The sequence below is a fragment of the Plenodomus lingam genome (genome assembly GCF_022343315.1).
Source record: "Plenodomus lingam strain CAN1 chromosome Unknown contig_22, whole genome shotgun sequence".
In the NCBI taxonomy this organism is placed as follows: domain Eukaryota; kingdom Fungi; phylum Ascomycota; class Dothideomycetes; order Pleosporales; family Leptosphaeriaceae; genus Plenodomus; species Plenodomus lingam.
In genome coordinates, this window is record NW_027093939.1 from 624,478 (window position 1) to 652,155 (window position 27,678).

Sequence of the window (27,678 nt, forward strand, 5' to 3'; positions counted from 1 at the left end):
TGTCAAGTCAGTAAAAATCTGGTAAATAGTATCCGTGGTGGTCGCATTTCCATATTGTAGTCCAATATGTAGTCTCCTTCCGCAACGTGACACGGTGGGTCGAGGAACCACGGATGGCTCCGACGTGGTCTCGCACAACATATGAGGCAGTTCGACTTGTGATCGGTCTTAGAGAACTTCCTACATATCCGGCAGACCACGTGGGGAACAATCCCAGCGGTGAGTCGCGTTCCTGGGGCGTACCATCCTTTATCTACTCCGCATCTGATACAGAATCTCGTGTGGGTTTCTGCACCGCCACGACATCGCTTGTTCTTTCTCATACCGTCGGCAAAGTCTGCAAAAACACGAGGCTGAACACAACCTTTGCATGTGAGAAGCTGTCGGTGTCTGGCCCGTTGGCCATTGTCGTGTTCCAGTGGTTCAGTATGCGATGGCGGCCTCGTATTGAATCGGAAGTGGCAGTTCATGAGGGCTGCGTTGACTCTGACATGGAGTTAGAGCAGGTTCAGAACTTCGCATCTAAGTTCGACTGGTAGACGTAGCAAGGGTGGCTGGAGCATTGGTTGACGTGTTGGGGAACCAAAGGAGAAAAAGTAGATATCTCGTGAGATTACTGGCGATACACGTAGGAAGTGACCCGCTATATAATGGCGGAATGGTGTGAGTCGTATTTGAATATGGCAACTTTATCAGTAGCCCCTTGAGAAAATGACTATGTAGTCTGCGACTTAACAGTATTTCGCGCTGTGGTGGAGAGAGGAAAGCGTGAAGTGTAGGTGATGGGCATCAGAGCTCAGTTTTGTGCGTTGAATGTGCCCAATCTGCATCTCAACCGCTCACCGATGTTGATTGTCCATACTGCAGTATCCTTTCCATAGTCCGTATTCAGTACCCAAACCAATGGCGACTTTTTCTGCGTTACGATCGCCTCTTCTCGATCTTCAAGTCATTGATAACCATATACCTCGCCGCCCCTATCCACCCCCATCGGAACCACCTCATCTGACTCTGGTGCGCCGTGGTCATGGCGCTTTGCGCTGTCCGATAACCCTTTGGACTGCTCACAAATAACAAGGGGCTTGGGAACTCTCCGACATCCTTTTGGGCGAGAGTAGCCCCCCAAATCGTTGTCGGCGCATCTAGTATACCTGAATATTTCCTGAATATAGATGTTGTAGTGAGGGTATACAGTCTGATAGGACATTCCCATGCACTATGTCGATGCATGAGAGCTTTGAGAAATGTGTGTGCGCCATCGTGTAGGGATCTGTGGTTAGGGTGAGAGGAGATGCCGTGGGTATCGAAGGTGATGATTGTGTCAATTGTAGTCTGTGGGGCATCTTTGGCTGAGATGGAGGACATGTTAGGGGCAAAGGCGGTAGTGAGGAGGTTGGAGATTAGCCTGGGGTGCCAGGTCACCGTCATAGAGTCGGGGAAGTTGCTGGTTCGTGTTAGCTGAATAAGGAAGGCAAGTAGACCCGGGGACGGTATACTGGTCTTCGATGACGAGGATGTCGTCTTTGCTGGCGATGCCTAGTCGAAGGCCGCTTTTAACCAGCTCCTTTTTGCGAATCTCGCCGAGGCCATCTGCATCGCCTGGCGCGTGAATTATGGTGTTAGCGGCATGGTGCTCTCCTTGTAGTGCTGATCCACATACCACTACTGAGGCAGAGTATCTTGATGTGATTGGCAAGCTCTGGCTGCGTCAAAGCGAGCAAGGTCGGCGCAAAGAACATGGCTTCATCATCCGGGTGCGCAATCAGCAGCAGAATACGCTTGTTGCGAAGTGTGGGGAAGGAGGATGAGACCAAGATACTGGTATACATCCAAAAGCCTAACAGAGCAACGGGCAAGGAAGCCCAGACAAGCCAATTCATCTCGTTGGGCTATCTTGCAGAGACACCTGGCTGCTGCTGCTTGTCGAGGACCGTCTACCTAATCATTTGTCACGTCTTGTATTTGTGGACGAGGGAGGGGATTGATGCAGAGAATGTTCTCCTCGCAGCAGTACCTAGATAGAGTATAGAGTACAGTACATGCATACGTAGGTGCGGTGATGGTTGGGAGGTTGGGGGTACTTTCCTCTAGTTAGTCAAGCGTTATGTAAGCGGGGAGGAGCTAGTCCCAGAGTCCTAGACCCTGCCTGATGGATGCATCCACCCTTCTTCCTTCCCTCGTTAATAATAACAACACCACCACCACCACCACCACCACCATCACAATGATTGCTGGTAATCGCAAACAACGACGCGCCAATGCCAATGCTTCTTCCTCGACATCCCAATCTGTCGACAATGGCTTGCATTCCACGAGCCAAATCGATGAAGACGGCGTGGAAATGATTCTCAAGCACCCCGACGTCTCTGGCCCCAAGGGCAAAACATTATTCCAGCTAGCAGAGGAAAGACAGCGGGAGCTGGACAGGGAAAAGGCAGGACGCTGGGGTCTTGGAAATACCATGGCTTCTTCTGCCGGTAGCACGGATGATGCGGCAGTTGGGCCCCTGGGAGACGCACTCCTTTACTGCACGAGCATGGCAGCACTGCACCTCACACTCGATGTCATAGTCTACAGTCAATACCGGGAAGATATACTATGGGCAGAGATTATACGACGAGCCGCCGCCGCGACGCCCGTGTTTATGCTGCTTGTCTACCTCACACACGTCAGTTTCTCGTATCGATTCCCTATACTACGGGATCTATCCTTCTTGGCAGGCTCGGTAGTATCTGGTTGCTACCTGGTCTACTCTGCCAACAAGCATGGCTACTTTTATGTTATGAAGGCAGCGCCTCCTGTAGGTACACTTTGGGTGTGGAGTGTGGTGGAGATGAGTCTCCCATGTGCGGCCATGAACGTGGTCGCTGTGTTGGGCTACATATGGTGGAATGGGTTTCAGTTCTTTTAACGCAGCCGTCATGTTTATGACGACGACAACTCCTGCTGCTGTTGCTGCCACCAGTTGACTACAGACATGGCCTGGTTAGCCAACCTCACAGCTTCGACTTAACCCATGATTCCACCACGGCTTGACTGCCCGTTCCAGAGTCGCCCTTGTATCCCAGAATGCGCTCTACAATCATCTCCTCGTGGCATGCCCTTGGAGTGACGACAGTGTCCACGCGTCCGCCTTTTGCCCGAAAGCCTTCGGTGAATTTGGCGGCAAAAGCCTCGATGCCATCCTTCAGGATCTCGTTGTCACCAGCCCATATCAAGACCTCGTCGACAAGATCAGCCACCGGCTCCCACCACTCGGGCGCCGCGAGGACGGGCTCATTGTAGAAATCACCGGCAAAGGCCGAATCGGAGGCGAGAAAAGCAGCAGCCCAGCGAGCTAGCGCACGGGCATCGAACATGTCGCGCTCAGCGTTGGCAATGAAAGCAGGCGTGTGCGTGTTGGTCAGGGAGCACCAGGGCGAGATGAGTAGGGCTCCGCGAAACTTGCCAGGAAGCAGCAGAGACTCGACCTGTGGGTGGGGGTGTGCAAGGTGTGAAAGTAGACCAAGCAGCAGATTGGCGCCCGCCGAGTCCCCGCCGAGTACCAGATCAGATGGGTTCCGTCCTTGGACCTGGATCAAATGGCGCAGGAGCTCGGTAGCCTGTCGCAGTTGTGTGGGATACGTGTGTTCTGGTGCAAGGTCGTAGGCAAGCAAGAGGGCTGATACGTCGGGTCCCATTGCCTTGCGCAAATCGTCGAGCCAGGCCATGTGTCCGGCACCACAGGGCAAGACATAGCCACCGCCATGGAAGTAGACGAGGACTTTGGTCGCCGTCTTGCTGCCGAACCAGTGGGCCTGCTCGCCTAGAGGCAGGGTGATGGTCTCGGGAGGAAAGTTGTGGTCTTTGGCATACTTGAGGTAGTTGGGCGTGGTGGTCCCGTTGAGGAAGCGTTCAGCTGTTAGATCTAGGTTGGCTAGCGAGGTACGAAGGGCTGCGAATGCGACATCTTTAAAGTATGTGCTGGCGCCATTGGCACCTTTGAAGGGCGAGGTTATCAGCCGTTTGGAAGAAGAGCCCACTGGTGTATGGGATGGGGGAGGTTAGTCTCTGTGCAACCCTATGTCGAGACTCGAGGGGGTGGGGAGAACAACAACATACGGGCTTTGACGACAGCCGAGGCAATACCGATGCGGCTTAAGTGCTCATCCGACATGGCAAAGCACTACCGGTAGGGCAAGGAAAGATGACGGAGAAGATTTAATTGTAGGAGGAGTAGAAAGAATGGTAGCAGCGATAGAGATGGAGAAGAAGGGGTTGCTAAGATGGGCCATGGTGCTGGATGTGGCGCGAATGGAACACTTGTAGTAGGTAGTGGTAGTGGTAGTGGAAGTGGAAGTGGTAGTGGTAGTGGCAGTGATGGTGGAAGCGGTGCCGGTGTGATCAGCCAGTGAAGTGGAGAGCGGCACCGAGGCTAATGTACTTAGATAGGCTAGTAAGGTACTGTGTATGTAATGAATGTATTACATACACAGTACAAACATACCTCCCGTACAAAAACATGCCTACCTATGATAGTACTCTCGATGTATGTACCGGTAGCTTGAGCTTCTGCCATACTATGCCTGAGCCTGGAGTAGACAGGCTCAGTAGTAGAGGATGAAGATATGGCTATTGTACATACCTAGCTGAGCATTGTGATCGTCATCTCTGATCTGAGCCCCGCAAACACCTTGGGCAACTCGTCTAATGCTACTCTAGTACTGTACCGGTACTCTACCTGGCACCTCACGGCTGGAAAACAAAGCCGAACTTCATGACTCGGCCGCCCATTTCTCTCCAGCAGACCTGAGTCGCAACTCTTTCGCATTCCCCTTCCCCCCACACCCCACATCCTTCCCCGTCCCCTTCTTCGTCAGCAAATGGCGTCGCCGGCTGAGGGCAATACACCGGCAGACGGACCTCTCCGCGACGAGGCTGACCCTGCAGATGACGGCCAACATCAACACCAACACCAACACCAACACCAACAACAGGCCAGCAGTAAGAAGCGACGCAGCCAGGCCAACTCGCGCGGCGTCGCCAACCTCACGCCCGAGCAGCTCGCCCGCAAACGCGCAAACGATCGCGAGGCCCAGCGCGCCATCCGCGAGCGCACCAAGAAACAGATCGACCGGCTGAATGAGCGCATCCGCGAGCTGGAGAGCCAGCAACCCTACCATGACTTGCAGCTGGTCCTGCGCGAGAAGGAGGCCGTGCAGGCCGAGAATGCCGACATGAAGAAGCGCTTGGAGAGTGTCATGGCCATTATCCAGCCCATGATTGCCGTGCGGGAGTCGTCATCCTCGGCATCCTCCTCCTCGTCAACCTCGTTGGCCTTGTCGTTGTCGTCGTCGGCTGCGGTGGCGGCAGCGGGTGGGCTCAATGGTACGTATGTCTTCTTCTTTCATTCCAAAAGATGACTACAATCTCGTCGTCATTATCATTGTCGTCGTCCTCTTCCTCCTCGCCTTTGTTGCCATCTTCCTGTCTGTACATATGGCAGTAATAGCAGCAGTAGTCTCCTCCTCCTCCCTCGTTCCCCCTCTCATAATCTAGTAGTCATCCATCGCTCACACATCAGCAACCACAGAACTTGCAGCGGCCGCCGTCGCTGTGCCCCATCATCATCATCATCACCAAAACCAACACCAAACCCAAAATCAATCCCAACCTCCTCGCGGCCTTCCCCATGCAGCCACAGCTGCAACGACAGTCGATGCCCGCCACTACCACGCCACCCTCCACGACATAGCCGCAGCCTCGTCCACGAACGGCGCCCACCACGCCCAATGCCAATCCCCCAGCGCCACCGACAATGGCTGTCCCTGGCTGTACCCCCCAGCCGATGCCCCTACAGCTCATCCCCACCCCAACTCCCACCTGGGCCGCTACTCCACTGACAGCCCAGCCGCCCCCTACGACCACGACCGTACGCCGCTCATGCAGCCAGATATGCCCTTTGACGAGCGACTCGGTGTCGAATTCCTGCTCGACAACGGCCAGCGGCGAGCAGTCGATCCCAACCTCCCTCTCCCGCAGCAACCACCCCCGCCCACCAGCCACGGAAGCAGTCCTCAACATGCCCAGTACGCACCCAACATGGTCGCTCACTTGACCCTTCCGCGAAATCTGCCCGCTACCTGCCCCCTCGAAGTCATCCTCCTGGAATTCCTCCAAGACCGTCAGAGTCGTGCCGCCGAGGGCGTGCCCATAAAGACGCTCGTCGGCCCACATTATCCCAACTTTACTTCGCTCGTCTTCCCTGACCGCGTAGTCGAAGCCCACCCACTGTCCATGCTCTTCACCGACATCTTGCGCACCTTCCCCGACATCTGTGGTATCCCCGAACAAGTCGCCATAGTCTTCGTCATGTACCTCCTCATGCGCTGGCAAATCGAGCCCACGCAGGAAAATTACGATCGCCTCCCTCATTGGATCACCCCTCGACCCTCTCAGCTCTTCACCACCCACCCGGCATGGTTTGATCATCTACCCTGGCCACGCTTGCGCGACAAAATGATAGATCAACAACCCTTTGTCCAATTCGAACACTTCTTTATACCCTATACGACGACTGTGAGTCTGAACTGGCCTTATGAGCCGAGAGATTGTCTCTTGCCAGCTTCCAAAATAAACACTCACTCTCTCTCCACCACTTCCTCGTCCGTGCCATTGGCAGCATCACCCTTCAGCAACCATGCCAACGCTGCATCGCCCGCTGCCCCTGGTACACCTCAAACACGAGCCGGCACACCAGGCACAAACACAATCGGCCCACGACTCCCCGAGGACGACGACTCATGGCTTATCAATCCAGCTTTCGAAAGCCATCTCCGCGATCTGAATAATTGGACCCTGGGCCCTAGTTTCAAAACGATGTATCCGCAGTTTGCCGACTGCGTCAAGATTAAATATGGACGGTGAGGCAGTCTGTAAATGGTTTGACCACTGCTTGGGGGGCCGTATGTACGGTATTGTGCATATTTTTCCTCGCTTCGTCCTTGGATGCGCAGGGAAATGGGAGTAGTGATGAGTCTGTAAATGGTTACATGTGTATCAACAATTGAGCAGAGGTGTTAGTTGGGTTTGTCATCGCTTCTTTTTTTGGCGCAGGTGCTAGATCAAGACATGCATGAACAAGCCGTGGAGGGCTGTTCAGCATGTGGTGTAACTATATGTATGCTTCGCAATTACTAGCGTTGATGGGAAGATACCAAAGACTTTGTTTATATCATTGGACGCATACACTAAGGAATCAAAGTAGTGCCTGCAGTATTGCGCCAAGGAAGTCTCTATTCAATAGTAGACAGCTACCTAGGCTCAATTGCTCTCAACTTGTGTACTGCCAGCAAGCAACGGCTCCATAACTGTGATTCCGCTCAGAGAAATCACTGCTTCTATACTTGCTTGCATAGGCAATGCTGCTCCCGTTTCCGCTCCGTTATGAGCCAGTGCAGTACAATCTTCGGCCTGCCACCAAGCCTCGAAGGCGGAGATCTCGGACCGTGAGCCTTTCTGTAGCCATGATGATGAGTCCGGGTTCAACCTCAGGACTGGAGACCCCTTCTGAGTCCGGTAGTGTCGATGCGTAGTCCTCTATATCCGTTGACTAATGGACAGCTTTTGCTTTGCACCCGGAACTGGTAGCTTACCCTCCGTGTCTTCTACTTTATTAGCCACCCAGGCTCCCATGTGGAGAAGCGCAACTGGCATTGCAGAAAGGAGGACAGTAATCTCAAAATGCATACCAACGAGCTCGATAGGAGAGAGCTTTGATTCCATGTTTACCAGTCGTTAACTCTATGTGGTCTCGGGGGTGGAGACGGGTGAGACGGTAGATTTCTGTCAGGAGCCAGATCACGCACATTTTATAGCTAGACATCGCAGGTGCAATTTTACATCGTCCCAACATGAGGTTGACACTGCATAGACGATGCCATTCATGTGGCCAGCTCATGGAAGACCGAGTCTGCGTCTCGAGGAGCCGGAAGGAAAATGCCGCCCCAGTCAAGACCGTACGGCCCGGTACCCGCGTGAAGACGTCGGGTTCGACAGTCTCGTCGGTTGGCTCCAAGCCCATGACTTTCCTAAGCGAGACCGTTAGATATATCCATAACATACTATGGGATCCATTTGGACGCTACGCTGACAATGTATCGTGGGCTTGTTGGCGGTGCAGTGTGCACTGTGCACTGTGAATGAAATGAGGCAAGTATAGGGACTGGATACCGGCCTTCCCCGCCATGACTTGCGTCCAAACAGGAACCCACAGTACACTGCAGCAGCTTGTGCACCCTTTTGACCGATGTAAGAGAATCATGCGCCCAAATCGCCGGATCAGCATGCTCCGGGAGGCTGTCGGCATACCGCGCATGTCTGGCGCTTACTGGTTGCGTGGCAGCCTTGCCGATATGTAGGTAACCAGGCAGGAATCCTTCATGAGCTGGTGACGACAAGGTAACTCGGCACCACAACGGGTCAACCATGGACTCGGCTCGACAAGGCACTCTTTTTCTCGTGGCAGCTGCGGGCAAAGCTCAACAAGGAAGGGCGGAAGTGCAATCTTCTTCCCCGGTGCATGTGGTTGCGGTCCCAGTTTTCTAGGAGACACCCTCAATGTACCACGGTGATACTATAGTTTGCGCCGTGCTCCTCGGAAGTCCGGGTTCTGCGAGAGACGGTACCGGTACTCAGCTTCGTCATACCTATCTTGTGTTATCTGCAATTTCTGGTTTGTGAATAGCACCCCGCGACCCATTCCCACTGTTCTTCCTCCCTTGTACACCTGCTTACAGAAAGATACACTTACATTCAAGATATAACGAAAGGGAGGTGTAGGATCATGAGCGCTGCTCTTCTCGTCGTCAGTGGGCCATTAAGCCGTAATTAGAGACTTCCCATTACCAAGAGGCTATTCACCTCATACATGCAGCCAAACCATCCCTCGGCTTTGCCAACGGGCCTGCAAACTCCCCACATCACGCAGTAAGGGCATCACGCTTCAGGTTCAACGTATCTGTGCATTGAGCTATTCACTAGTGCTTGACTGGCAGACAATCTCCTTTGGGTTCATCGTAATTACTCAAAGACCTTCTTCCACACCCACAAACTGCGACTGTTTGTGTAGCTCTTCAATCCTTCCATGCCCCACTCTACCCCTACGCCACTCTCTTTGTGACCGCCAAATGGCACCTTGGGGTCGACATCAAAATGGCTATTCACCCACACGCTGCCTGCTTCCAACCTCCTGGCCATACTCTCAGCGCGCCTAATGTCCTTACTCCAAACGGATGCGCCGAGACCTGTCCGCAACGCATTGGCACGGTCGATGACATCGTCCTCATCGGTCCATTTGAGCAGTGGGACGATCGGCCCAAAGGGTTCTTCGACAACGATCCGGGAGTCTTCTGGTGGGTTGTCGATGATAGCAGGCGTGATGAAGTAGCCATTGCGAGCATCGCCTACAGAGCCCTCCAAGGCCGTCTTCCACTTCTGTTTTTCAATCTCCGAATACAATTCCTTCACCTTGTCGAACCTGCCAATGTCAATTTGTATCGTGGTATGCGATGGGTCAACTCACTGCATCTTGTTTTGTATGGGTCCAACAACGACGCCGTCTTCAGTACCCGCGCCCGTCTTGATGTTGCTTCTTGTGAACTCCACCATCCTATCCCTGAACTTGTCATAAATACTCTCGTGCACGTAAATCCGTTTGGTCAACATGCAAATTTGACCGGAGTTCTTGAAGCTCAATGTGGCGATTTTTGGAAGGCACATTTCGATATCTACGTCTCCACAAACGATAGCGGCGTCGTTGCCACCTAGCTCCAAAGTGTAGCGCTTGAGTGTCTTTGCACACGATGCTGCTACGAGTTTCCCGGTTGCGATTGAGCCGGTGAACGCTATCTTGTCGATGCCCGGGTGCTCCGTGATCCATGGTCCAAGCATGTGATCACCAGACAAGACTTGGACGACTCCAGGCGGAAAGATGGACATGGCCAGCTCGCCCAGCTTTAGATTGCAATACGGTGTGTATGGTGAGGGTTTCATGATGAACGTATTGCCGGTAATCACAGCTGGGCCCAGCTTTCCAAGACCGAGCAAAATCGGCCAGTTCCAGGGGACAATGCCTGCACATACGCCAAGAGGGATGCGGGTGGAATAGACTGTCTTTTCATCGTCGTCCTTCAGTACCTCGTCCTTGATCTCCATGGTTGCAAACGCACGAAACCACTTCAGCGTGCACTCGACTTCTGTATGGGACAAGGACAAAGGCTTGCCTTGCTCCATCGTCAGTAGGCTTTCAATTTCATGGCGTGCTGCTTCGATGGCGTCTGCGTATTTGAGGAGAAGATTGGCGCGCTCAGAGAATGGGGTGGTGCTCCAGGACTTGAATGCTGTTCTTGCTGCTTTGACGGCAGCCTCAACGTCTTCTTCACGCGCAATAGGGACTTCGTAAAGGGCTTTGGCGGTTGCCGGGTTGATTGAGTGATGAGTCTTGGGCGTTGGAACAAAGTTGCCATTGATAATGTTGCCGGGATAACGGGTGATGTCGAGCTTGAGCGTCATGTTTGCGTCCGTGGCTCCGAGTGTGCTAGATATGTACGCAATTCCTCCTGGGGATCCTGAAATAGACAGCAAAGATCTGAAACGATCAAGCTACGATTATATATATGTATACAGCGGTACCTACCCGGGAGGCGGCGTTGCCAGTCCAGGACATGACCATCACCCGGGCCTCAACTTTGGTTGTCAATCGAATGCGGGGTCAGCCATCGGATAGGGTACGGTACCTAGCGACCATCGTACATTTCGGACTTGCCGTGGACCATGTGTCATACATCTTGGCAGATCCTCGACGTTTAAGAGTAGAGATCAAGTTCTTGCGGATGGGTGTGGAATGCGAGCTCGGGAAGAACACCGGTACCGTGAGGGTGTAGGTAGGTGGGAGTTAAGTTAGGTGCCCGTGCCTATGCACGTGAGCCAAGAGCTTGGACACGTCGTCGCCTCAATCTCGGCTCAACCTTGGGTTGTTTCTCCTTCGACTTCCGGCTTGTCGTGGACAGGTCGGCCGTTTGACGAAAGAACACCATCGCAAGCAATGCGCAAAAACAACAGTGGGAAGTCGTCTGGGTAGTCTGTGGACCAGCAATTGTCATACCCAACCTGATTCTTTTTCTTTCCACAGTGTGCTCTACCCCCTACCTACCGGTACCGGTACCCACACATCCTTTGGCATCATTCGACATCTGTATACGGTACCGTACACCTCGCCTCGTCAACAACAATCGCCTCGCTCTGTGCACTTGGCCAGGACAGGATATGGTTGGGTGTGTAGTATACCGGTACTACTATAGAAAACGCTTTGCTTGCTTGCTTCATTACCAACCACAGAACTCAGAGGGCTAGTGTGAAGCGTTGCTGAGGCACATCACGCCCCCGCCTTCCTGCGCCAAGTGCTATGAAACAGCAGACGAAACCCGCCCTGTACATCAGAATGCCTTGCTAACCCTGCTCTGCTGCGCGATCGCCCATCTCTCAGCCACTCTGTCCCTCTCTGTGTGTTTCAAATAAGCTTTCCTTTTAACATAAGCTCTCTGGAGCCGTGGGCCAGCCCTCAAACAAGCATTGGGAAGCAAAAGGTCGAACGCCAAGAAGTACTGTCAGTGTTCCTGAAACTGTTGCCTCCATACCGGTACCGGTGCCTGGGGAAATGGTACCGGTACGAGATGGAGCTATAAGATGGCTTTCCTTCATGCAACAACTGTAAATGGAACCAGATTACCTTCTCAAAATGCCGTTCATCAAGGGAGCGACAACATTAGGTTATACCTTCAGGTGAGGAATTCCATTCTTGTAATCGTCTCCACCAAGCTGGACGACTGACCAGGGGTAGAAACTTTGACCAGACCATCATCACCGTCAAGGTCGGCGGCAACGATTACCCAGAGTCTTTTAGTTGCCATCGCGAGCTGCTCAAACGATGCTCATCGTACTTTGCCCAATGCTTGGAACAGAGGAGTGAATCACCATACCAGCATTCAAACACCACACTCGAGCTAGATGATACCAGTCCCGATGTTTTCGATGCCTTCATGCTTTGGCTTTACACGGGCTTCATCCCACACCACCTCATCGAAGGCGGCAAAGAGATACATCCTCCCACACACGCCATCAGCCTTAGCAACGGCGACAGTACCACTTTGACAGAACACACCGAAGGTGACGATGTCGACACAGCCTCGTGGGGCATTGCTCTCGAGACCGACGACACTACCATAGATGCACAAGGCGGCAGAGACACAGCCACTAGCCCCATTCAACCAAGCGCTGAAAAAGTGCCTGGCGATAGCGAGAGCGAGAAGACCGCCATAACACCACCGGTCCGGAATCCAGCAGAGAAACCCGAGATACCCAAAGAAACTCTATGTCCTTGTTGCTCGAGGCCTTATAAATGGCGAGGTCTAGAGGGTTTCCTGGAGCGGCGATTCATATCCTTATATGTGTTCGCACATCGATATGCTATTCCTAAATTGCGCCGCGCAGTGATTCTTGCGTGGCAAAACAACGATGAGATTCTCCAGGCCATGCCTGATCACAGCAATGTGATCGCGGCGTACGAGAGTCTCCCTCCAGATGCGTCCCTCTGCAGGTACTTTCTCGATATGTACTCTGTATACTGGAACCCAGATCGCGATGATGAGCGTACCATTGCGTTACGAAGTCAGCTGCCACAAGCGTTTCTGTTCGAGTTAGTGACGATGCTCGCACGAGGAGAGAGACCAAAAATGGAGAAGGAATGGTGTGAATTTCATGAGCATGAGAGTGAGGAAGAGAGAAAGGTTTGTCAAGAAGAGTTGGGCAAGGACCCAGTGGCGAGCAAAGCGTTCAGGCGAATTAAAGATAGCAAAGGCTGGAAGGGTCTGGTGTTGAAGAAGGGCAAGCGATAATATAAGTTGTCGAGGAAACTTAGAGTAATATAAAGGCGTTAATGAAGTACAGGATGCAAGGGATACTGCAATATCTCAGCCTACCTAGCGGTCAAAGCCATACATGGATCCGCTGCTACTGTATAAAGGAAGACCGGGAAATATTGTGATCATGCTACCATAGATTTACTAAATATCTTGAACAGCAATCGAGTTTTTAAACAAACGACAAACTAAACTTGCGTGGGATGGGAACTAAGGAGACTGGCAGACTGATCTTGAATATATAGTAGATGACGTTGAGGTTTCAGAGCCTTAGGTAGAGCTGAAATAGTATTAGTAAAAATAGAACATGACATTACGCGCAATGCTCCGCCATTCGCGTCACGCGTGCAGGCAATGTCTTGCTGAGCCCGATTGTCACTATCTCAGTGAGTACAAGTACATTTGTGGGGCGGACGATAAGAACGGTAGGAGAGGCTAAAGAGTTGTATGGTCTGGGTGGGAGGTGACAAACAGGTCGAAAGACTGCAGTTCCGCTAAACACTCTGTGTAATCCAGATCGCTACCATATGGATATATACCACAAGTCTAGGGCGTGTATCTCTCAGCAAGCCAATGTAGCTAGGTATTGATAGCACCGCGGCAAGCCGAGATGCAGGGAAAGGCTCTAATACCGCCACAAACACAACCGTCTATCGTAAAAGCTTGTTGAGATGAATGTCCGCTCTCCCGCGCTGTTCAGCTCCGGCTGGCTATCACTTCCATAATTCATACTCTCGTGCTCCTCAAACCTGGCAAGTACTTCAAAGTTCCATTCCTTGTCCTCGTCCTCGCCACTCCTTACGAGCCTTATAATCCGCGCCCCGGCATGCATACAGCTAACCAACAGCAACAATGTCTCTGGGGGTGGCTCCGATCTCCATTTCTCCACCCCGTGATGCGCAGGGAGCTTTGGGTTCCGATCAAGCAGCTTCAAACGCCACACGCCGCCTCCTAGATTAGTGTCTGCCAGAACCTTTCGCTGACCACCTTTAGATGCGTGGAGAAGTCTGATGTGGTCATCGTAGCTACCAGTGACCATCAATGCACCCTCGTCGTCTAGATGGACAGGTAAAATGGCTGTTACGCCCGCATCATGAATCCTTTGGTCAGTCCATGGTACGCTGAGTTCTGTACCCTCTGTGAGTTCGGCAAAACGTAGTGTGCTGTCATCACCACCGGACAGAATTCCCGAGCCATCGGACAGAAAAGCCAATGTCCAGGCCTCAAGATCATGACGCGTGACCTCCATAGTGGATGGAGTGTCGTTGTCGTCCTCGGTGTCGATGATTCCTAGATGCACTTGGTTGTTTGACAGCGTCATGCCGATCATGTATGACTCTGGATGCCATGAGAAGGCGGTGATGAGAACGTCTTCAGGGAAATACTGGATAGTCTTGATGTGACTGATTTCCGGATTCCGCTTCCAAGACTTCAGCTCATAGATGGCAAAGGCGCCGGTGGAAGTGGCAACGCCAAAGTTGGAGCTGGGCACCTGGGTCAAGAAGTGTACGTCCAGAACTGCTGAGGGTGTGGGCAAGGATTGGATGATGTCGCTGTCTTGAAGTCAGTTTCATGGCTTGAACAGATGGCCATTTCCCTGGGCGTACACATTATCTCCCATGACACGTACAAGGACCAGACTGCCATTGCGCTGCTGGCTCTTGACGCTTTTCACATGACCATCGTGGGGGGCGGAGCCTGCAGATTCTGCTGCATCTGATTTTTCGAGATTGTATGTGCCGATGACGGCATACTGCGGGTTGAGGGGGAAGAACTCGATGCAGCTAGGTGGCAGGTCAAGTCGGAAGGAGATGAGTGACTTTATTGAAGTCATGTCGAAGCCTTGATGGACATGGTAAGGTGGTGGACAATTCTGATGACTCCATTTGGTTAGTGTATTCAATACCGGTACGTAACGTTAGTAATCACCCCAAAACCCAAACATGTGATTATCTCATTCATCAGAACGCTCTAACAAGCTTTTACCCCTGCTAGTGCAACGCTAAAAACTCCTAGGAACTCTAAAGGGATTAGCGTTGCGCTAAAAACTCCTTAACCAATCACGCTAGCCGCAGGGCAAAGCTTGCTAGAGCGTCTAAGGAATAATAGGATAGGTTTTAGTAATACTTAGATTTAGGTTATATAAAGAGATAGCATATAACTTAACCTAATATATCCTATTTACTATAACACGTTATAGTCTTGCCTCTATAAGTAAATTAATATTTAAGATATTCTCTATTAATTATATATATTATAGCTATACCTAGCTTATTTTCTTAGATATATAGCCCTCCTCTAAATTAATTATCTAGCCTACTCTTATCTATACTATTAGCCCTTAATATACTATCTTAGGGCTATCTTAGCTCTATTAAACTAGTAACAAATATTACTATAATATATAGTACTAAAGATAAGAATATCTTTAGTAGTAATATAGGCTAGGAGTCTATACTAACCCCTATAGGTAGCTATAAAGGTTGTGAATATTTAAATAAGCATACTAAATTAGAAGTAGTTATTTAAACACTTTAATAAGTTAGGTAGTTATTTAAAGAAATAGTAGAGGCGTAGGCTAGCCTTAAGGATTATAGTAGCTAAGTAGACGTACAACTATCCTATTAAAGATACTATAGGTAGAAAGATTGCTAGAGGGTGTTAGTAAGAGTACTAGAGACTCTTGCAGAGTAGGGTATTTGCTAGAGCACGTCTGTAGTTTATTACTATAGGACTAAACTTGCTAGGCTAGTAAACTTCCTGCTATTTAGTTAATTTATAATTAATATATTATTAGATTAGCTTAACGCAAAGCGTGTAACTCTTATTATCTAGTAATATACGCCTACTTAGTTTTATTTCCTCTAGGACTTACTTATAAATATCTACTAACACTATTCCTTATATAGTAGCTTAAATAAGAATAATTATATTAGTTACTATATATTTATAATTATAAGTATAATATACTTCTCTTAGAATAGGAAGACCTTAAATACTCTACTATCCTATCTTAACGCCTATCTCCTTAGATTAGGTGTACACTAGCAAGTAATTAAGACTTTAGCAGGCCTTAGGTTATACTATAGCTATTATTATATAAATAGTCTAATAGCGGGGATTACTAAATATACTATAGTACGTGCTAATAAGCATCTCTTATTAAATATTATAGAAGAAGAGGGTAATAGTATATTATCTTATATAGTAAGAGAACTTCTTAATTCTCCTATAAACTCCTATAAACTCCTATAGACTCCTATAAACTCCTATAAACTCCTATAAACTCCTATAAACTCCTATAAACTCCTATAGACTCCTATAGACTCCTATAAACTCCTATAAACTCCTATAAACTCCTATAAACTCCTATAAACTCCTATAGACTATTATAATATATTAATACTAATATTATTATAGAAGTAACTTAAAATATTATTATTATATACTTAGGCTATAATTGCTTATAATAATATTAATTTTATAGACTAGAAACGCAATAAAGAAGCTAGCTATACTGCAACGTTTTAATCCTTTATAAATGCGATATTATCTATCTATAAAGATCTACTAACTAGTAGTCTTACTTAGGATATATATAACCCTAGTATACTATTAAGAGTATAGGATATTATAACTAGGTATAGGATTATAGGTAGGGATAGGGTAGGGACAAGTATCTTAAGTATCCTTATAGCAGACGCTGTAAAGTAACTCTATCTACGCGCTGTTTAACACGTCTTTAAGAGTTTATCTAAATATCTAGAGTTCCTAGTATTAGAGTTATTACCTATATAGAAGATAAAGTTCTAGTAGTTTGTAGGTATTACTATAGATAAGGGTATAATAGAGGGCACGTATACTATCTATAATAATATTTTCTTATATTAACTTAGACTCTATATAAGTAGTAACCTAACTAATACTAATAATTTTACTAAATAGCTATTCCTTATCTATAGTGACTAGTTAATAGCTAAGCGTATTTATAGTATCTAATAGGAGCAGGCTAGAGTAAGTTAGCTATATAATTAAAGATATTAGCTATAGGGGGCGCCTGCTTAGTTCTATATCTAGATAAACTTGCTATACACTATTATCTAGACCTATTAGAAACCTACTTTATAGTAATATTCTAATATATATTATATATCTAGTAACACTACTTGCTAGGATTAAATATAAAATACTTAGGATAATATTAAATATTACTTAATAGAGCTAATAGTAGTATAGGGTTTTATATCTAGAGTTATAGCACTATTTTATATAGTAATAAGGCGTTAAGGACTTCTAGATTATCTTCTACTACTTAGGCTATCTTGCTAGGTGTTATATATAGAAGACTTAATCTAGTTATTATCTACTAAGTAGTTTATAGAGCTTATTAAAGACGTGTAAGTAAGCGCTTTTATATATACTACTTAGAGTAGTACTACTATAGATATAGACTTTTAGACTATAGTACGCCTACTCTAGGAAGTTAAAATATTCTTAATAGTGCGACACGTAGTAAAGTATAGGGATATTAGGTTACTTTATTAACTAGTAGATCTACTAATTATAATATTCTTTAGGGTATTATAAAATAACTATAGATAGGAGATATTATATTATTAGTAGCACCTATTATCTACTAACTTGCTAGCCCTATAGAGGGCCTTCCTATTATCTAGCCTTATTAATTAGAGTGGACAAGCTAGGTTATTTAAGCTAATTAACCTTGCGCTAGAGTACTTAAACTATAACTATAAGCTAGACCTTTATAATAATAAAAACTCTACCTATAATATTAGTATAGTATTCTAATAGGCTGCGCTTTATAACACTTAGCTTTAGGATATATAGGAATACTTTAAACATCTCTATAGCAAGGCTATATCCTTATTGCACACTACTACTTAGGCACTAGATAACATGTTTCTCCTTGCGTAGGTAATATATAGTAGTAGTTATAGTAATAGTAGGGATAAATCTAAGGTTAATAAGATAGATATATTTAATTTACTTAATATCTTTTAGGCAGGTATAGACGTGCTTAAGGAGAAGGTTGCGTAGTTTAATAGTTAGTATACTAGGCAGTTAACCTAAACTTTTATACCTCTTGTTACTAATAATTCTAATATTAACGCGCTAGAGTTTATAGATATAGCTACCTATATAGAGGTTATATATAGTAGTTATAATATTATTAATAATCCTACTATAGATATTAGTAGTATTTGCGGGGGTGTAGTAGATATATAGATGTAATTAGTGTAGTATAGCTAAAATAAAATTTTTATACCTTATTATCCTAGAATAGTATTAGCTACTAGTAGTATATTAACTTTTAGTTCCTGTAATAATTATATAGTTAGGGTTGCTATTAGGTCTAATTATAATATACTTAACCTATTAGAGCGCACCCTATTAAGATTATGTGTCTTAGAAAATAAGCCCGCTATCTCTACTGCCTTATTAACTCCTGTTGTCACTATCCTATACTATTGCCGCCCCCTTATTATTGCAACTATTAAGTAGTCCTATACTATTAATGCCCTATACTACTATTATCCTATACTACTATTATCCTATACTACTATTATCCTATACTACTATTATCCTACAAGCTTCTATAAACTCCTATAAACTCCTATAAACACCTATAAACTCCTATAAACTCCTATAGACTCCTATAAACTCCTATAAACTCCTATAAACTCCTATAAACTCCTATAAACTCCTATAAACTCCTAGGAACTCCTAGGAACTCCCTAGCTAGTTAAGTAACTAGGTTTATACTATTATTATATAATTATTACGTTAATAATTAAAGAGGTTTGTTTAAGATAGTCTTTACGTATTTTATTCTATTAAATCCTTACCTATCTACTAACTTTCTATACGCCTATAGATAAGCTAGCTATAGTACTAGTTTATAATATACCTATAATACTAGCCTACCCTAAATACCTAGCTTCTTTCCCTATATAGGTACTTAAACTAACTAGGAAAGGTTTAAAGCTAACACTATAAGAAATAACACGCCCTAGTACTACACCCTTATATAACTCTACTAGAAACCCTAGTTTAATAATAGCTATGCTTTAGGAAGTAGTTGCTATTTTCTAGAAGACTAGTTATTACTAGACCTAGTCTGCTTTATAGGTATAGCCCTTATTCTAAGGGAATACTTCTTTAAGTAAGAGTAGCACTAGGCGCAGGTTTAAGACGTATGCTTTATATACTTAAAAGTATTATTATAGTAGATCTAGCACTTCTAGTTATTATCCTAATAAGTCTAGTATTACTAATTACTAAAATACTACTTACCTAGCACTAACTCTATAATATAGCTATAATAGTCTGCAATAGCCTTATTCTTAGGCGTATATACCTAGTATAACTCCTCTAAGATATAATACTAAAGCCCCTCTCTAATATAACGCTAGTAGTTAGAGCGCTTATAACTAGTATATATCTAGGTAATCTAATCTAAGCGCGCACGCTATATAAGGTTATAGCCCTCTTTTAAGCTATTACTAACCTTTACATATAACCTACTAGGGCTACTAGGAATAAGGGGAGTAGTACTAGCTATAGGGCCACTATTACACGTTAGTATATTAGAACTTACTATATAATATAGTAATATATAGTGTAGGGGGATAGGAGGAAACCTAGTCTATATCCTTTACCTCCTCCTCCCTCTACCCTACCTCCTCCTCCCTCTACTCTATCTCCTCTATCCTCTCTATCTCCTCCTCCTATTTAACGCTGCCTTCCTACCCTAACCTACTCCTACACGCTATAGGCGAAGAACCGCTAAAAAGTAATAAAGGGGGTAAGGGAGTAGGGGGTAGGGGGGAGGATAGGACATAGAGGCCTACTAGTCCCTCCTCCTTATCTTTGTCTTGCCTAAAAAACTAGGGCTAAACCCCCCTATTATTATTATTATTATTATCTTTATCTATAGTAGTAGTAGGAGTAGTAGGGGTAGGGATAGGGGCAGTAGGGGTAGTAGTAGTAGTAGTAGGAGCGGTAGCGGCGGCAGCGTTGGCGGTAGTAGTAGTAGCAGTAGTAGTAGTAGTAGTAGTAGTAGTAGTAGTAGTAGTAGAGGGGGGGCTATACTAGTATTAGTATCTATCTTTCTTATATAACTTCTAATATTAAAGTATAATACTATACTTAACCTAGAATACTTAACCTAAACGCGTGGTGTAAGGGGGGAGGGTAGTAGTAGTAGTAATAACTATCCCCTTAGCTATAAGGAAGTTAGTATAGTAGGCGCAGCAGAACTACGCAAGGGAGAATATATTAGTAGTGTTAGTAGTATTAGTAGTGTTAGTAGTGCTAGTAGTGTTAGTAGTATTAGTAGTAAGTTAAAGTTAAGGCGTTAAGGTTATATTATATAGTATAACTAACTAAGTATATAGGTTTACTTTACTATTATAATTTATTATTATATCTTAATTATAATATATATAGACTATAGCATAGGTAGTATTATTATATAATAAGTCTAGTATATACTAACACGTAATATATATAGTATAAATAGTAAGATACTATCTATAAACCCTTCTTAAGTAGGTGCTACTACACCTATCTTAATAAGAGCCTACACTCTACCTATTACTAGGATTTAAACCTACCTAGCAAAGAATTATATAGGTAGTAGGGATAACCTTAAATCTCCTATACCTAGACTTATATTCTAATATACACAGGGGGCCCTCCCTTATAATGCTAGTCTATCCTAAACACCTAGCTCCTTTCCCTATATAGGTACTTAAGATAACTAGGGAAGGTTAGAAACTAATATTATAAAGGGATTTAGCTACCCTAGATATAGAAGCTATAGTATATATAGGTATTACACTTTATAATAGATACTATAATAGGCTAAAAGAGCTATAGGCGGTGGACGTGGAGGGGACTAAGGAGAGGGGGGGGGGGCGCAAGAACCTAATAATAAGGGGGGGCACTAGGATAGTTAGTATTATAGTTAACAAAGCTAATATAACATATAGTTATACTAGTAAAGGCGCCCTAAGTGTAACTTGCTCTACTCTAGTCTAGCTGCCTCCTAAAGGAGGGCGTCCTTATTATAGCGGATATTGCCGCGAAGAGTAGTAGTAGTAGGAGTAGTAGGTATAGTAGTAATAGTAGTAGTAGTAGTAGTTAGGTTTAAGATTTAGAGTAGGAGTAAGTAGTAAGGATAATAGTTTAGATAACTAAGATTATATTTCTTACCTTAGTAATAGCTAACTAACTAAATAGTAACTTACTATTACTATAATATAATAATCTATAATATATAATATATACTACTATATAACACTAACTACACTAAAAAACTCCTATAGACTCCTAGGCCTATTATAATAGCTTTACTATACTTCTAAAAAATTCCTAGAGACTCCTATAGACTCCTATAGACTCCTATAGACTCTTATATACTCCTGTAGACTTCTATAAACTCCTACTACTCTCCTAAACTAAAAGACTAATAATTGTACGCTATCTAGGGCTATAATTACTACTCTTAGAATAAGATAAGTAGACACTAATAATAATTCTCCTTACCCTTATCTATTAACGTTTGTATCCTCCCCTATAATAACTAAGGAGTGTAAGTAAGCGCCCCTTTTAACTATTTAAGTATTTATAGTGTCTAATTTAGTTAGCGCTTGCGTAGAGGAGTCTAACTATATAGGTGTTAGCTATATAATAGTGTATAGGTAGTGTAAGATAGGGGTAGATATACTAGTAATCCCTAATCTAAGACTAAAGTTATTACGCGCTAACGTAGAATAGATATAGGGGCGCGCTTAGATAGATTATAATTATATTTAGTAACTTATAAGGCTAGCGCGTTATCTATATCTATAGCTATATTACCCTAGCCTAATACACTAGAATCCTAGGATAATTACTACTCTTTTTACTAGTCTCGCTGTGCCTATATTATATTAGAATAGGATACAAATACTATAAGAGCCTCCTTAAGAATCTGCTTTAATATATCTACTAATATAACTCCTTCTATTTTATAAAAGTCCTACACTCTTAACTCTAGTACTATATTATATAGATAATTAAAGTCTATAACACTAATAATATTAGTGTTTATACTCTAATAATACTCTACTATATACTTATATATAAGCGCAAGTATTATAGCGTGGTCTATATATACTAAACCTATTATTAGAAATTAGGTCTTAGCTATACTAAAACAAGCCTGCGCTCTATAAGCTATAAAATAATAGAACAAAGCCTTAATAAACGCTCTATATAATCCTATCCTAGGAGAAACTAATAGCTTAGGACGCTTACGTAGGTAGGTAATATCTAGAAGTAGGTCTAGGTTACACACTAAATAACAATGTTCCTTTAGTATAATATACCTATTAGATGCTAGTAGTTTATACTCCCTAAGCTTAAATAAGAACTCCTTCTAATAATAAGAGCTATTTACTATACTTAGGATAGAGTAGTTAGTCTAGTTATAGGATTCTATTTCTAGTTTTATCTAGAACTTTATATATTAGCTACTACTATCTACCTTAGCGTCTTAGCTTAGTAGGACCTCTTGTAACACGTTGTTGTCTATAATAACTATGTTACCTAGCGTTATTAAAGACTGCGACTATAACTACAACTATAACTATATAGACTATATTAACGCCCTATTATATAGTAATTAGTTCTAAGCAGCCTACTTTAGAATTATAAAACCCTGCTAAGAACTCTTTATATCTTAACTAACGTTACTACCTATAGACTTATATCACCCCTTAGAGTTAAATAGCTAATATAGTAGTATAATAACTAATAGACTAGTATAGCTAATAGCTCTCCCCCCTTAACTAAGTTATTGCTATATATCCCCTAGACTTTTAGTTATTAGGATCTTCTATATAATAACTTACTCCACGTCTCTAAAATTAATCCTAAGGCCTAAAGTAGTTATAGCAAATATAATCCTAATATTAGAAGAGGACTTTAAAAACTCCTAGTAAGTAGTATCCTAGTTATATAAGGCTACCTAAGCAGTATACATACTAATAATATTAAGGACACTATACCTAGTAGTAGTTAGATAAGGGCTATACTAATTACTTAACTATAATAGTATATCTATAGCCTAAGCTGTAGCTAAGTAGATAGACGTAATCCTATTAATAAAGATAATTGTCTTAGGTATTTATTATAGCGTTGCCACTCCTTTATAGATAGCGTCTACTAATAGGAAATATAGGCTATCCTAAGACGTTAACTTTCCTTAAGGGATAGGTACTACTACTAGTAATATATCTAGTTAGTCTACTAACGTCTAAATAATAGTAGTTTAATATATAGTGTTACTAATAGATTAGAAACCTATTATTAGTAATACCTTCTACTCCTCTTTGTTATTAAGGGTAGTAGAGCACCTAAACTATATAATATCTAGATATAATATAGTCTATAGCTAGCTAAATAATATAAATACTAGGTAAAAGGTCTCCTATTATAATACTAGATAGCACTTATTAATAGTAATAAGACTAACCTACTCCTAGAATAAAGGATCCCTTAACACCTAATAGAAAGCTTAACTAGAAGCCTGTTCTAGTCCTATTAAAACATGCGTAAAGTTACTACGCTAGACCTTTAATAAAATATAACACTCTATAGAATAAGTTCTTATATTAACTAGGTAAGGTATAGCTCTAGGAAACACGCTAATATTAATAAGTTACTTATCTCTAAGCTTTAATAAAGGTATTAGCTATAGGGTAACCTTACGCGTTAAGATTAAATAGGCGTAGAAGATTAAGCTCTTACTAAAACTAGTATAGGTAATTAATAACACGTTACCCCTACTATATATTAACCTCTATAATATCTAGACTTATTAATCCTAAGGAAGGTATAGGCAAGATCTATTATATAATAGTATTGCCTATAGAGATATATAGATAACCTCCTCTTGCATGCTAATATTTATAGGTTAATAAGCAAAGTTAATAATATATAGTAGGTTAACTAGAGGTATACTAGGAATATTATTAATAAATTACTATAGTAAGTTATTATTATCCTAGCGAGTTTCTATCTAAGCTATAGCTACGCGGTTTATAGTAGTAATAGTAATCTTACTCTACTTTGTCCTTAGGTCTCCCTTCCTCCTACTTACTACTTTCCCCTTCTTCTAGCCTATAGTAGTAAGCAACTTAAACCTTAGTTAGCCTAGGAGTTTATAGGAGTTTATAGGAATTTATAGGAGTTTATAGGAGTTCCTAGGAGTTTATAGGAGTTTATAGGAGTTTATAGGAGTTCCTAGAAGTTTATAAGAGTTTATAGGAGTTTATTAATAGCCTAGTAATAGTAATATATCTAACTATAATAAGCTATAGTTAGATAAGGAGTTTGTAAGTAACCCTAAAGTTCTTATATCTTTTATAGGGCTAACTATTATAATACTAATTATAGTAGGTCTAGCTAGTATAATTATATCTAGTGCTAACTAATAATAACTAAATATCTACTACTATAACACGCTATTAGGCTTAAACTTCTAGAGGTGTATCTTAAAGCGTGTAGGAAATAGCTCTAATAGTTACTAGGCTTATAGAGGACGTGGTAGTAGCGTAGTAGGTAGGTTATTAATAGCTATAAAACTTTTAGACTTAGGACTTTAAATTATATATATAGGTGCTATAGTTTTCTATACCTACTTTACGTGTATTAGATAAAATTTATACTATTAGATTTAGAATCTTACCTACTTTAAAATAAAAACTTTTAGTAATAATAGTAGTACTATAGTTAATAATATTAATAAAAATATATAAAGAGTAAGGTTTATAAAATTAGAGTACTACTAAAATATATCCTATTTTTCCTTAGACGCTCTACTAATGCTTTACACATGATTATATAAGCAGGATCTTATTGGCTTAGGAGTTCTTAGTTTGACGCTAGCCTTTAGTGCGAAGCTAAGCGGAGCGTCGGATTTTGAGATAAACATGTGACAGTGACATAGCGATGGGAAGAACATGAGATGATTTGACGTGGTTCAAGATGGAACGAAAGGGGAAATTTCTCGTTGTAGAGTGAAGTGTCAAGAATTCTAATTGGAATTGTGTAAATTCCATTGTGCAGTGAATGTGGCGGGCCATGTGAGCGTCGTCGTCTTCGTCTTGGGGCTGAATTTCAGTTGGACAGGGATTAAGCCACGGCTGGCGTCATGATTGATTGTGTGCATGGCATGAGACCGCGAACGAGCACTTTTAGGTGTGCAAGCATGGCCGAAGGACGAAGGGCCTCGATGCATGTCGAAGCTGTTGCTTTGTAGTCATCAGCTATGGCTGGCAAACTGCTTGGGACGTATCGGTAGACTTGGATCTCTCTGGCTCTACTCTGCTTTGACACGTAGGAATTGTAACCATGTATACCGGTATCCCATGCACCATTGGGGCAGAGCACCTTGGTCAGTACCATACCGGTAACTTAGGTAGTGTAGTGCATCCACATCACATCCACTACTTGTACTTATCCTCGAGCCAGCAGCAACCTTTCGTGCGCCGAGAGCTCCACACCCTTTTCCTCTGGACCTCCCCTCCCAACAGCATCCGTCAGGCACCAAAGTAGGCTTCGATGTGAGGCAAAGGGCCGCCCCGTCTGCCAGTCTCCACCACCAAGCCCGACCATAGTCGTCGTTGCATTCGCATAAATCATCGCACGTCTGAGCCGCCCACCCTCGCCGGCCCCCTCTGCCCGCCTGAGATGATGCCTGGGCCAAACCATCCGTTCGCATCGCCCAACGCTATACCGCCCCGCACCAGCTCCACCGGCATCCTCAACGCGAACACGATCCAGCACCGCACCAGTGTCCTCCGCCCACTGAGCGAGATTGACTGGCTGGGTCAGAGCAAGAAAAGCAAGACGAGCCACTCGGCAGACCCGTTGAATGCGCCCTTGCACGAGCCACCAGAGCCATCGACACACAGTCGCTCGCAGACAATGTCATCTGGCCTGGAGATGGACAACCAAGTACTCATGGACAAGTCCAGCGAGAAGACGTCCTCGCAAGGCAACAGTCTGCTGGAACCAAGCACGTCATACCCAACACCCCTCTCCCCGCCCGCAGATCACATCAAAGACGTAGGCGAGGACCTAATCTATGGCAACGGCGTTGCATGGACGCAGGAGAAGGAGCGCATCCTGCTTGGCCCGTACGACTATCTCTACGGACACCCAGGCAAGGACATACGCAGCCAATGCATCGCAGCCTTCAACCTATGGCTGCATGTCCCTGCAGAGCGGTTGGAAATCATCACACGCGTCGTGGGCATGCTACATACCGCCAGCTTGCTGTACGTCATCTTCTCTTCCCGCCTCGCAACCCCACTCACAATTACACATTCACATCGGGCGAGGGCGGTAACCTACTTTCCGCCTTGAGGACCGCCGAGCTGACCACTGGTATACAGCGTCGACGATGTCGAAGACTCATCACTATTGCGCCGCGGAATACCAGTCGCGCACTCCATCTTTGGAATCCCGCAGACCATCAACTCGGCAAACTACGTCTACTTCAAGGCATTGCAACATTTGCTGCTCATGCAGAATCCCAAGCTGGTTGACATCTTCACCGAGGAGCTCTTGAATCTTCACCGTGGGCAGGGCATGGATCTATACTGGCGGGATAGCTTGACCTGTCCCAGCGAAGCCGACTATCTCGAGATGGTGGGGAACAAGACCGGGGGACTCTTCAGGTTGGCAATCAAGCTGATGCAGGCTGAGAGTGCAGTGGATGTGTGCGTATTCGTTACTTCCCTTGCATCATCTATCCTCGATGCGAAGGTCGAGGCGCCTACTGACCTCCATCAGCGACTGCACACCCCTTGTATCTACCATAGGCCTCCTTTTCCAGATCCTCGATGACCACCTCAATCTCTCACCAACATCCGGCTACACCAACCTCAAAGGCCTCTGTGAAGACCTCACCGAAGGGAAATTCTCCTTCCCTGTCATCCACGCCATCCGCGCCGACCCTTCCAACCAAGTCCTAACCAGCATACTGAAGCAAAAGACGACTGATGAAGAAGTCAAGCGTTACGCGCTGAAATACATGGAAAGTAAGGGCAGTTTCGATTACAGCAAACGCGTGCTCGAGGAACTGCGAGCCAAGGTAGAAGAGCACGTGAGAGTTGTGGAAGAAAGGCTGGGAGAACCGGGCAGAGAGGGAGCCGAGGCGCTGAGAGTCCTGCTGGGGAGACTTGTGCTGCGGTGATATCTACCCTTTGGAAACGAGTTCCCTTCAAGGCGTGGAAGCCCTTCGCGTCGCATGCTGAGATTGGACTGTGTATATTCACTTTCTCGATATGGACCAGGCCCCTCAAGATGGGCATAGACAGATATTGCATTGTAATAGACAGGGTGGGTAGCTATGGCAGGCCGCAGCTCCGACTGGGAGCTTGCAGCTTCACACCCCAGAGCATAGTAGGCATCCGACTGAATCCACGTCGTAATGCACACACTTCAAAATACAGAAGGCCGAAACGGGGTCCTAGCCCACAAATATGCTTGCGATGAGTGGGAACCTTGGAAAGACATGTGGCCTCTTGTGAGCAGTCGGGAAGAATGGGGATGGGGGATAGGAGATGGGAGATGGCGAGATGATAGATGGGCCATCCAAAGCTGGCTCAGGGATGGAGCTACCGCAGCTTGGCGCGCACGGACG

At 44.8% G+C, this 27,678-nt stretch overlaps 12 protein-coding genes across 12 annotated transcripts; 5 read left to right on the forward strand and 7 right to left on the reverse strand.

The window, feature by feature from the left end:
• Nucleotides 1–113: 113 nt before the first annotated feature.
• Nucleotides 114–539, forward strand: IAQ61_005600 (uncharacterized protein; the record flags this gene model as incomplete). Its single annotated transcript, XM_066096857.1, has 1 exon — nucleotides 114–539. The coding sequence occupies one exon, from the start codon at nucleotides 114–116 to the stop codon at nucleotides 537–539; it is 426 nt and encodes a 141-aa protein (XP_065953208.1).
• A 382-nt stretch (nucleotides 540–921) lies between these two features.
• On the reverse strand, nucleotides 922–1,880 carry IAQ61_005601 (uncharacterized protein; the record flags this gene model as incomplete). Its single annotated transcript, XM_003839963.2, has 3 exons — nucleotides 922–1,444; nucleotides 1,497–1,599; nucleotides 1,661–1,880. 3 exons carry the CDS (start codon nucleotides 1,878–1,880, stop codon nucleotides 922–924), a joined length of 846 nt encoding a protein of 281 aa, XP_003840011.2.
• Nucleotides 1,881–2,224: 344 nt separating this feature from the next.
• On the forward strand, nucleotides 2,225–2,911 carry IAQ61_005602 (uncharacterized protein; the record flags this gene model as incomplete). Its single annotated transcript, XM_003839962.1, has 1 exon — nucleotides 2,225–2,911. The coding sequence occupies one exon, from the start codon at nucleotides 2,225–2,227 to the stop codon at nucleotides 2,909–2,911; it is 687 nt and encodes a 228-aa protein (XP_003840010.1).
• Nucleotides 2,912–2,996: 85 nt separating this feature from the next.
• On the reverse strand, nucleotides 2,997–4,156 carry IAQ61_005603 (uncharacterized protein; the record flags this gene model as incomplete). The annotated part of the gene is made up of 2 exons (XM_003839961.1): nucleotides 2,997–4,021; nucleotides 4,102–4,156. The coding sequence occupies 2 exons, from the start codon at nucleotides 4,154–4,156 to the stop codon at nucleotides 2,997–2,999; spliced, it is 1,080 nt and encodes a 359-aa protein (XP_003840009.1).
• Nucleotides 4,157–4,862: 706 nt separating this feature from the next.
• On the forward strand, nucleotides 4,863–6,906 carry IAQ61_005604 (uncharacterized protein; the record flags this gene model as incomplete). The annotated part of the gene is made up of 2 exons (XM_066096858.1): nucleotides 4,863–5,367; nucleotides 5,573–6,906. The coding sequence occupies 2 exons, from the start codon at nucleotides 4,863–4,865 to the stop codon at nucleotides 6,904–6,906; spliced, it is 1,839 nt and encodes a 612-aa protein (XP_065953209.1).
• Nucleotides 6,907–7,578: 672 nt separating this feature from the next.
• On the reverse strand, nucleotides 7,579–7,764 carry IAQ61_005605 (uncharacterized protein; the record flags this gene model as incomplete). Its single annotated transcript, XM_003839959.2, has 1 exon — nucleotides 7,579–7,764. One exon carries the CDS (start codon nucleotides 7,762–7,764, stop codon nucleotides 7,579–7,581), a length of 186 nt encoding a protein of 61 aa, XP_003840007.2.
• A 2-nt stretch (nucleotides 7,765–7,766) lies between these two features.
• IAQ61_005606 (uncharacterized protein) lies at nucleotides 7,767–8,102 on the reverse strand (the record flags this gene model as incomplete). Its single annotated transcript, XM_066096859.1, has 2 exons — nucleotides 7,848–8,102; nucleotides 7,767–7,782 (listed from the first exon to the last, which is right to left on the reverse strand). The coding sequence occupies exons 1-2, from the start codon at nucleotides 8,099–8,101 to the stop codon at nucleotides 7,767–7,769; spliced, it is 270 nt and encodes an 89-aa protein (XP_065953210.1). The 5' UTR covers nucleotide 8,102.
• Nucleotides 8,103–8,892: 790 nt separating this feature from the next.
• IAQ61_005607 (uncharacterized protein) lies at nucleotides 8,893–10,896 on the reverse strand. Its single transcript, XM_003839957.2, has 3 exons — nucleotides 10,776–10,896; nucleotides 9,563–10,725; nucleotides 8,893–9,517 (listed from the first exon to the last, which is right to left on the reverse strand). The coding sequence occupies exons 2-3, from the start codon at nucleotides 10,549–10,551 to the stop codon at nucleotides 9,061–9,063; spliced, it is 1,446 nt and encodes a 481-aa protein (XP_003840005.1). The 5' UTR covers nucleotides 10,552–10,725; nucleotides 10,776–10,896; the 3' UTR covers nucleotides 8,893–9,060.
• Nucleotides 10,897–11,040: 144 nt separating this feature from the next.
• Nucleotides 11,041–13,183, forward strand: IAQ61_005608 (uncharacterized protein). The gene is made up of 2 exons (XM_003839956.2): nucleotides 11,041–11,820; nucleotides 11,879–13,183. The coding sequence occupies exons 1-2, from the start codon at nucleotides 11,753–11,755 to the stop codon at nucleotides 12,930–12,932; spliced, it is 1,122 nt and encodes a 373-aa protein (XP_003840004.2). The 5' UTR covers nucleotides 11,041–11,752; the 3' UTR covers nucleotides 12,933–13,183.
• Nucleotides 13,184–13,417: 234 nt separating this feature from the next.
• IAQ61_005609 (uncharacterized protein) lies at nucleotides 13,418–14,808 on the reverse strand. The gene is made up of 2 exons (XM_003839955.2): nucleotides 14,564–14,808; nucleotides 13,418–14,509 (listed from the first exon to the last, which is right to left on the reverse strand). Exons 1-2 carry the CDS (start codon nucleotides 14,788–14,790, stop codon nucleotides 13,582–13,584), a joined length of 1,155 nt encoding a protein of 384 aa, XP_003840003.1. The 5' UTR covers nucleotides 14,791–14,808; the 3' UTR covers nucleotides 13,418–13,581.
• Nucleotides 14,809–25,160: 10,352 nt separating this feature from the next.
• On the reverse strand, nucleotides 25,161–25,433 carry IAQ61_005610 (uncharacterized protein; the record flags this gene model as incomplete). The annotated part of the gene is made up of 1 exon (XM_066096860.1): nucleotides 25,161–25,433. One exon carries the CDS (start codon nucleotides 25,431–25,433, stop codon nucleotides 25,161–25,163), a length of 273 nt encoding a protein of 90 aa, XP_065953211.1.
• Nucleotides 25,434–25,718: 285 nt separating this feature from the next.
• On the forward strand, nucleotides 25,719–27,228 carry IAQ61_005611 (uncharacterized protein; the record flags this gene model as incomplete). Its single annotated transcript, XM_003839953.2, has 3 exons — nucleotides 25,719–26,308; nucleotides 26,426–26,752; nucleotides 26,826–27,228. 3 exons carry the CDS (start codon nucleotides 25,719–25,721, stop codon nucleotides 27,226–27,228), a joined length of 1,320 nt encoding a protein of 439 aa, XP_003840001.2.
• Between the last annotated feature and the right edge of the window lie 450 nt (nucleotides 27,229–27,678).

Bases quoted from the DNA above. Each gene is read 5' to 3' on its own strand.
- IAQ61_005607 (XM_003839957.2), bottom strand. From the start codon at position 10,551: ATGACGCTCAAGCTCGACATCACCCGTTATCCCGGCAACATTATCAAT. The intron at 9,518-9,562 runs GTGAGTTGACCC...TGACATTGGCAG, and splicing joins CCCATACAAAACAAGATGCA to GTTCGACAAGGTGAAGGAAT.
- IAQ61_005608 (XM_003839956.2), top strand. From the start codon at position 11,753: ATGGAACCAGATTACCTTCTCAAAATGCCGTTCATCAAGGGAGCGACA. The intron at 11,821-11,878 runs GTGAGGAATTCC...GACCAGGGGTAG, and splicing joins ACATTAGGTTATACCTTCAG to AAACTTTGACCAGACCATCA.
- IAQ61_005609 (XM_003839955.2), bottom strand. From the start codon at position 14,790: ATGACTTCAATAAAGTCACTCATCTCCTTCCGACTTGACCTGCCACCT. The intron at 14,510-14,563 runs GTACGCCCAGGG...ACTTCAAGACAG, and splicing joins CGTGTCATGGGAGATAATGT to CGACATCATCCAATCCTTGC.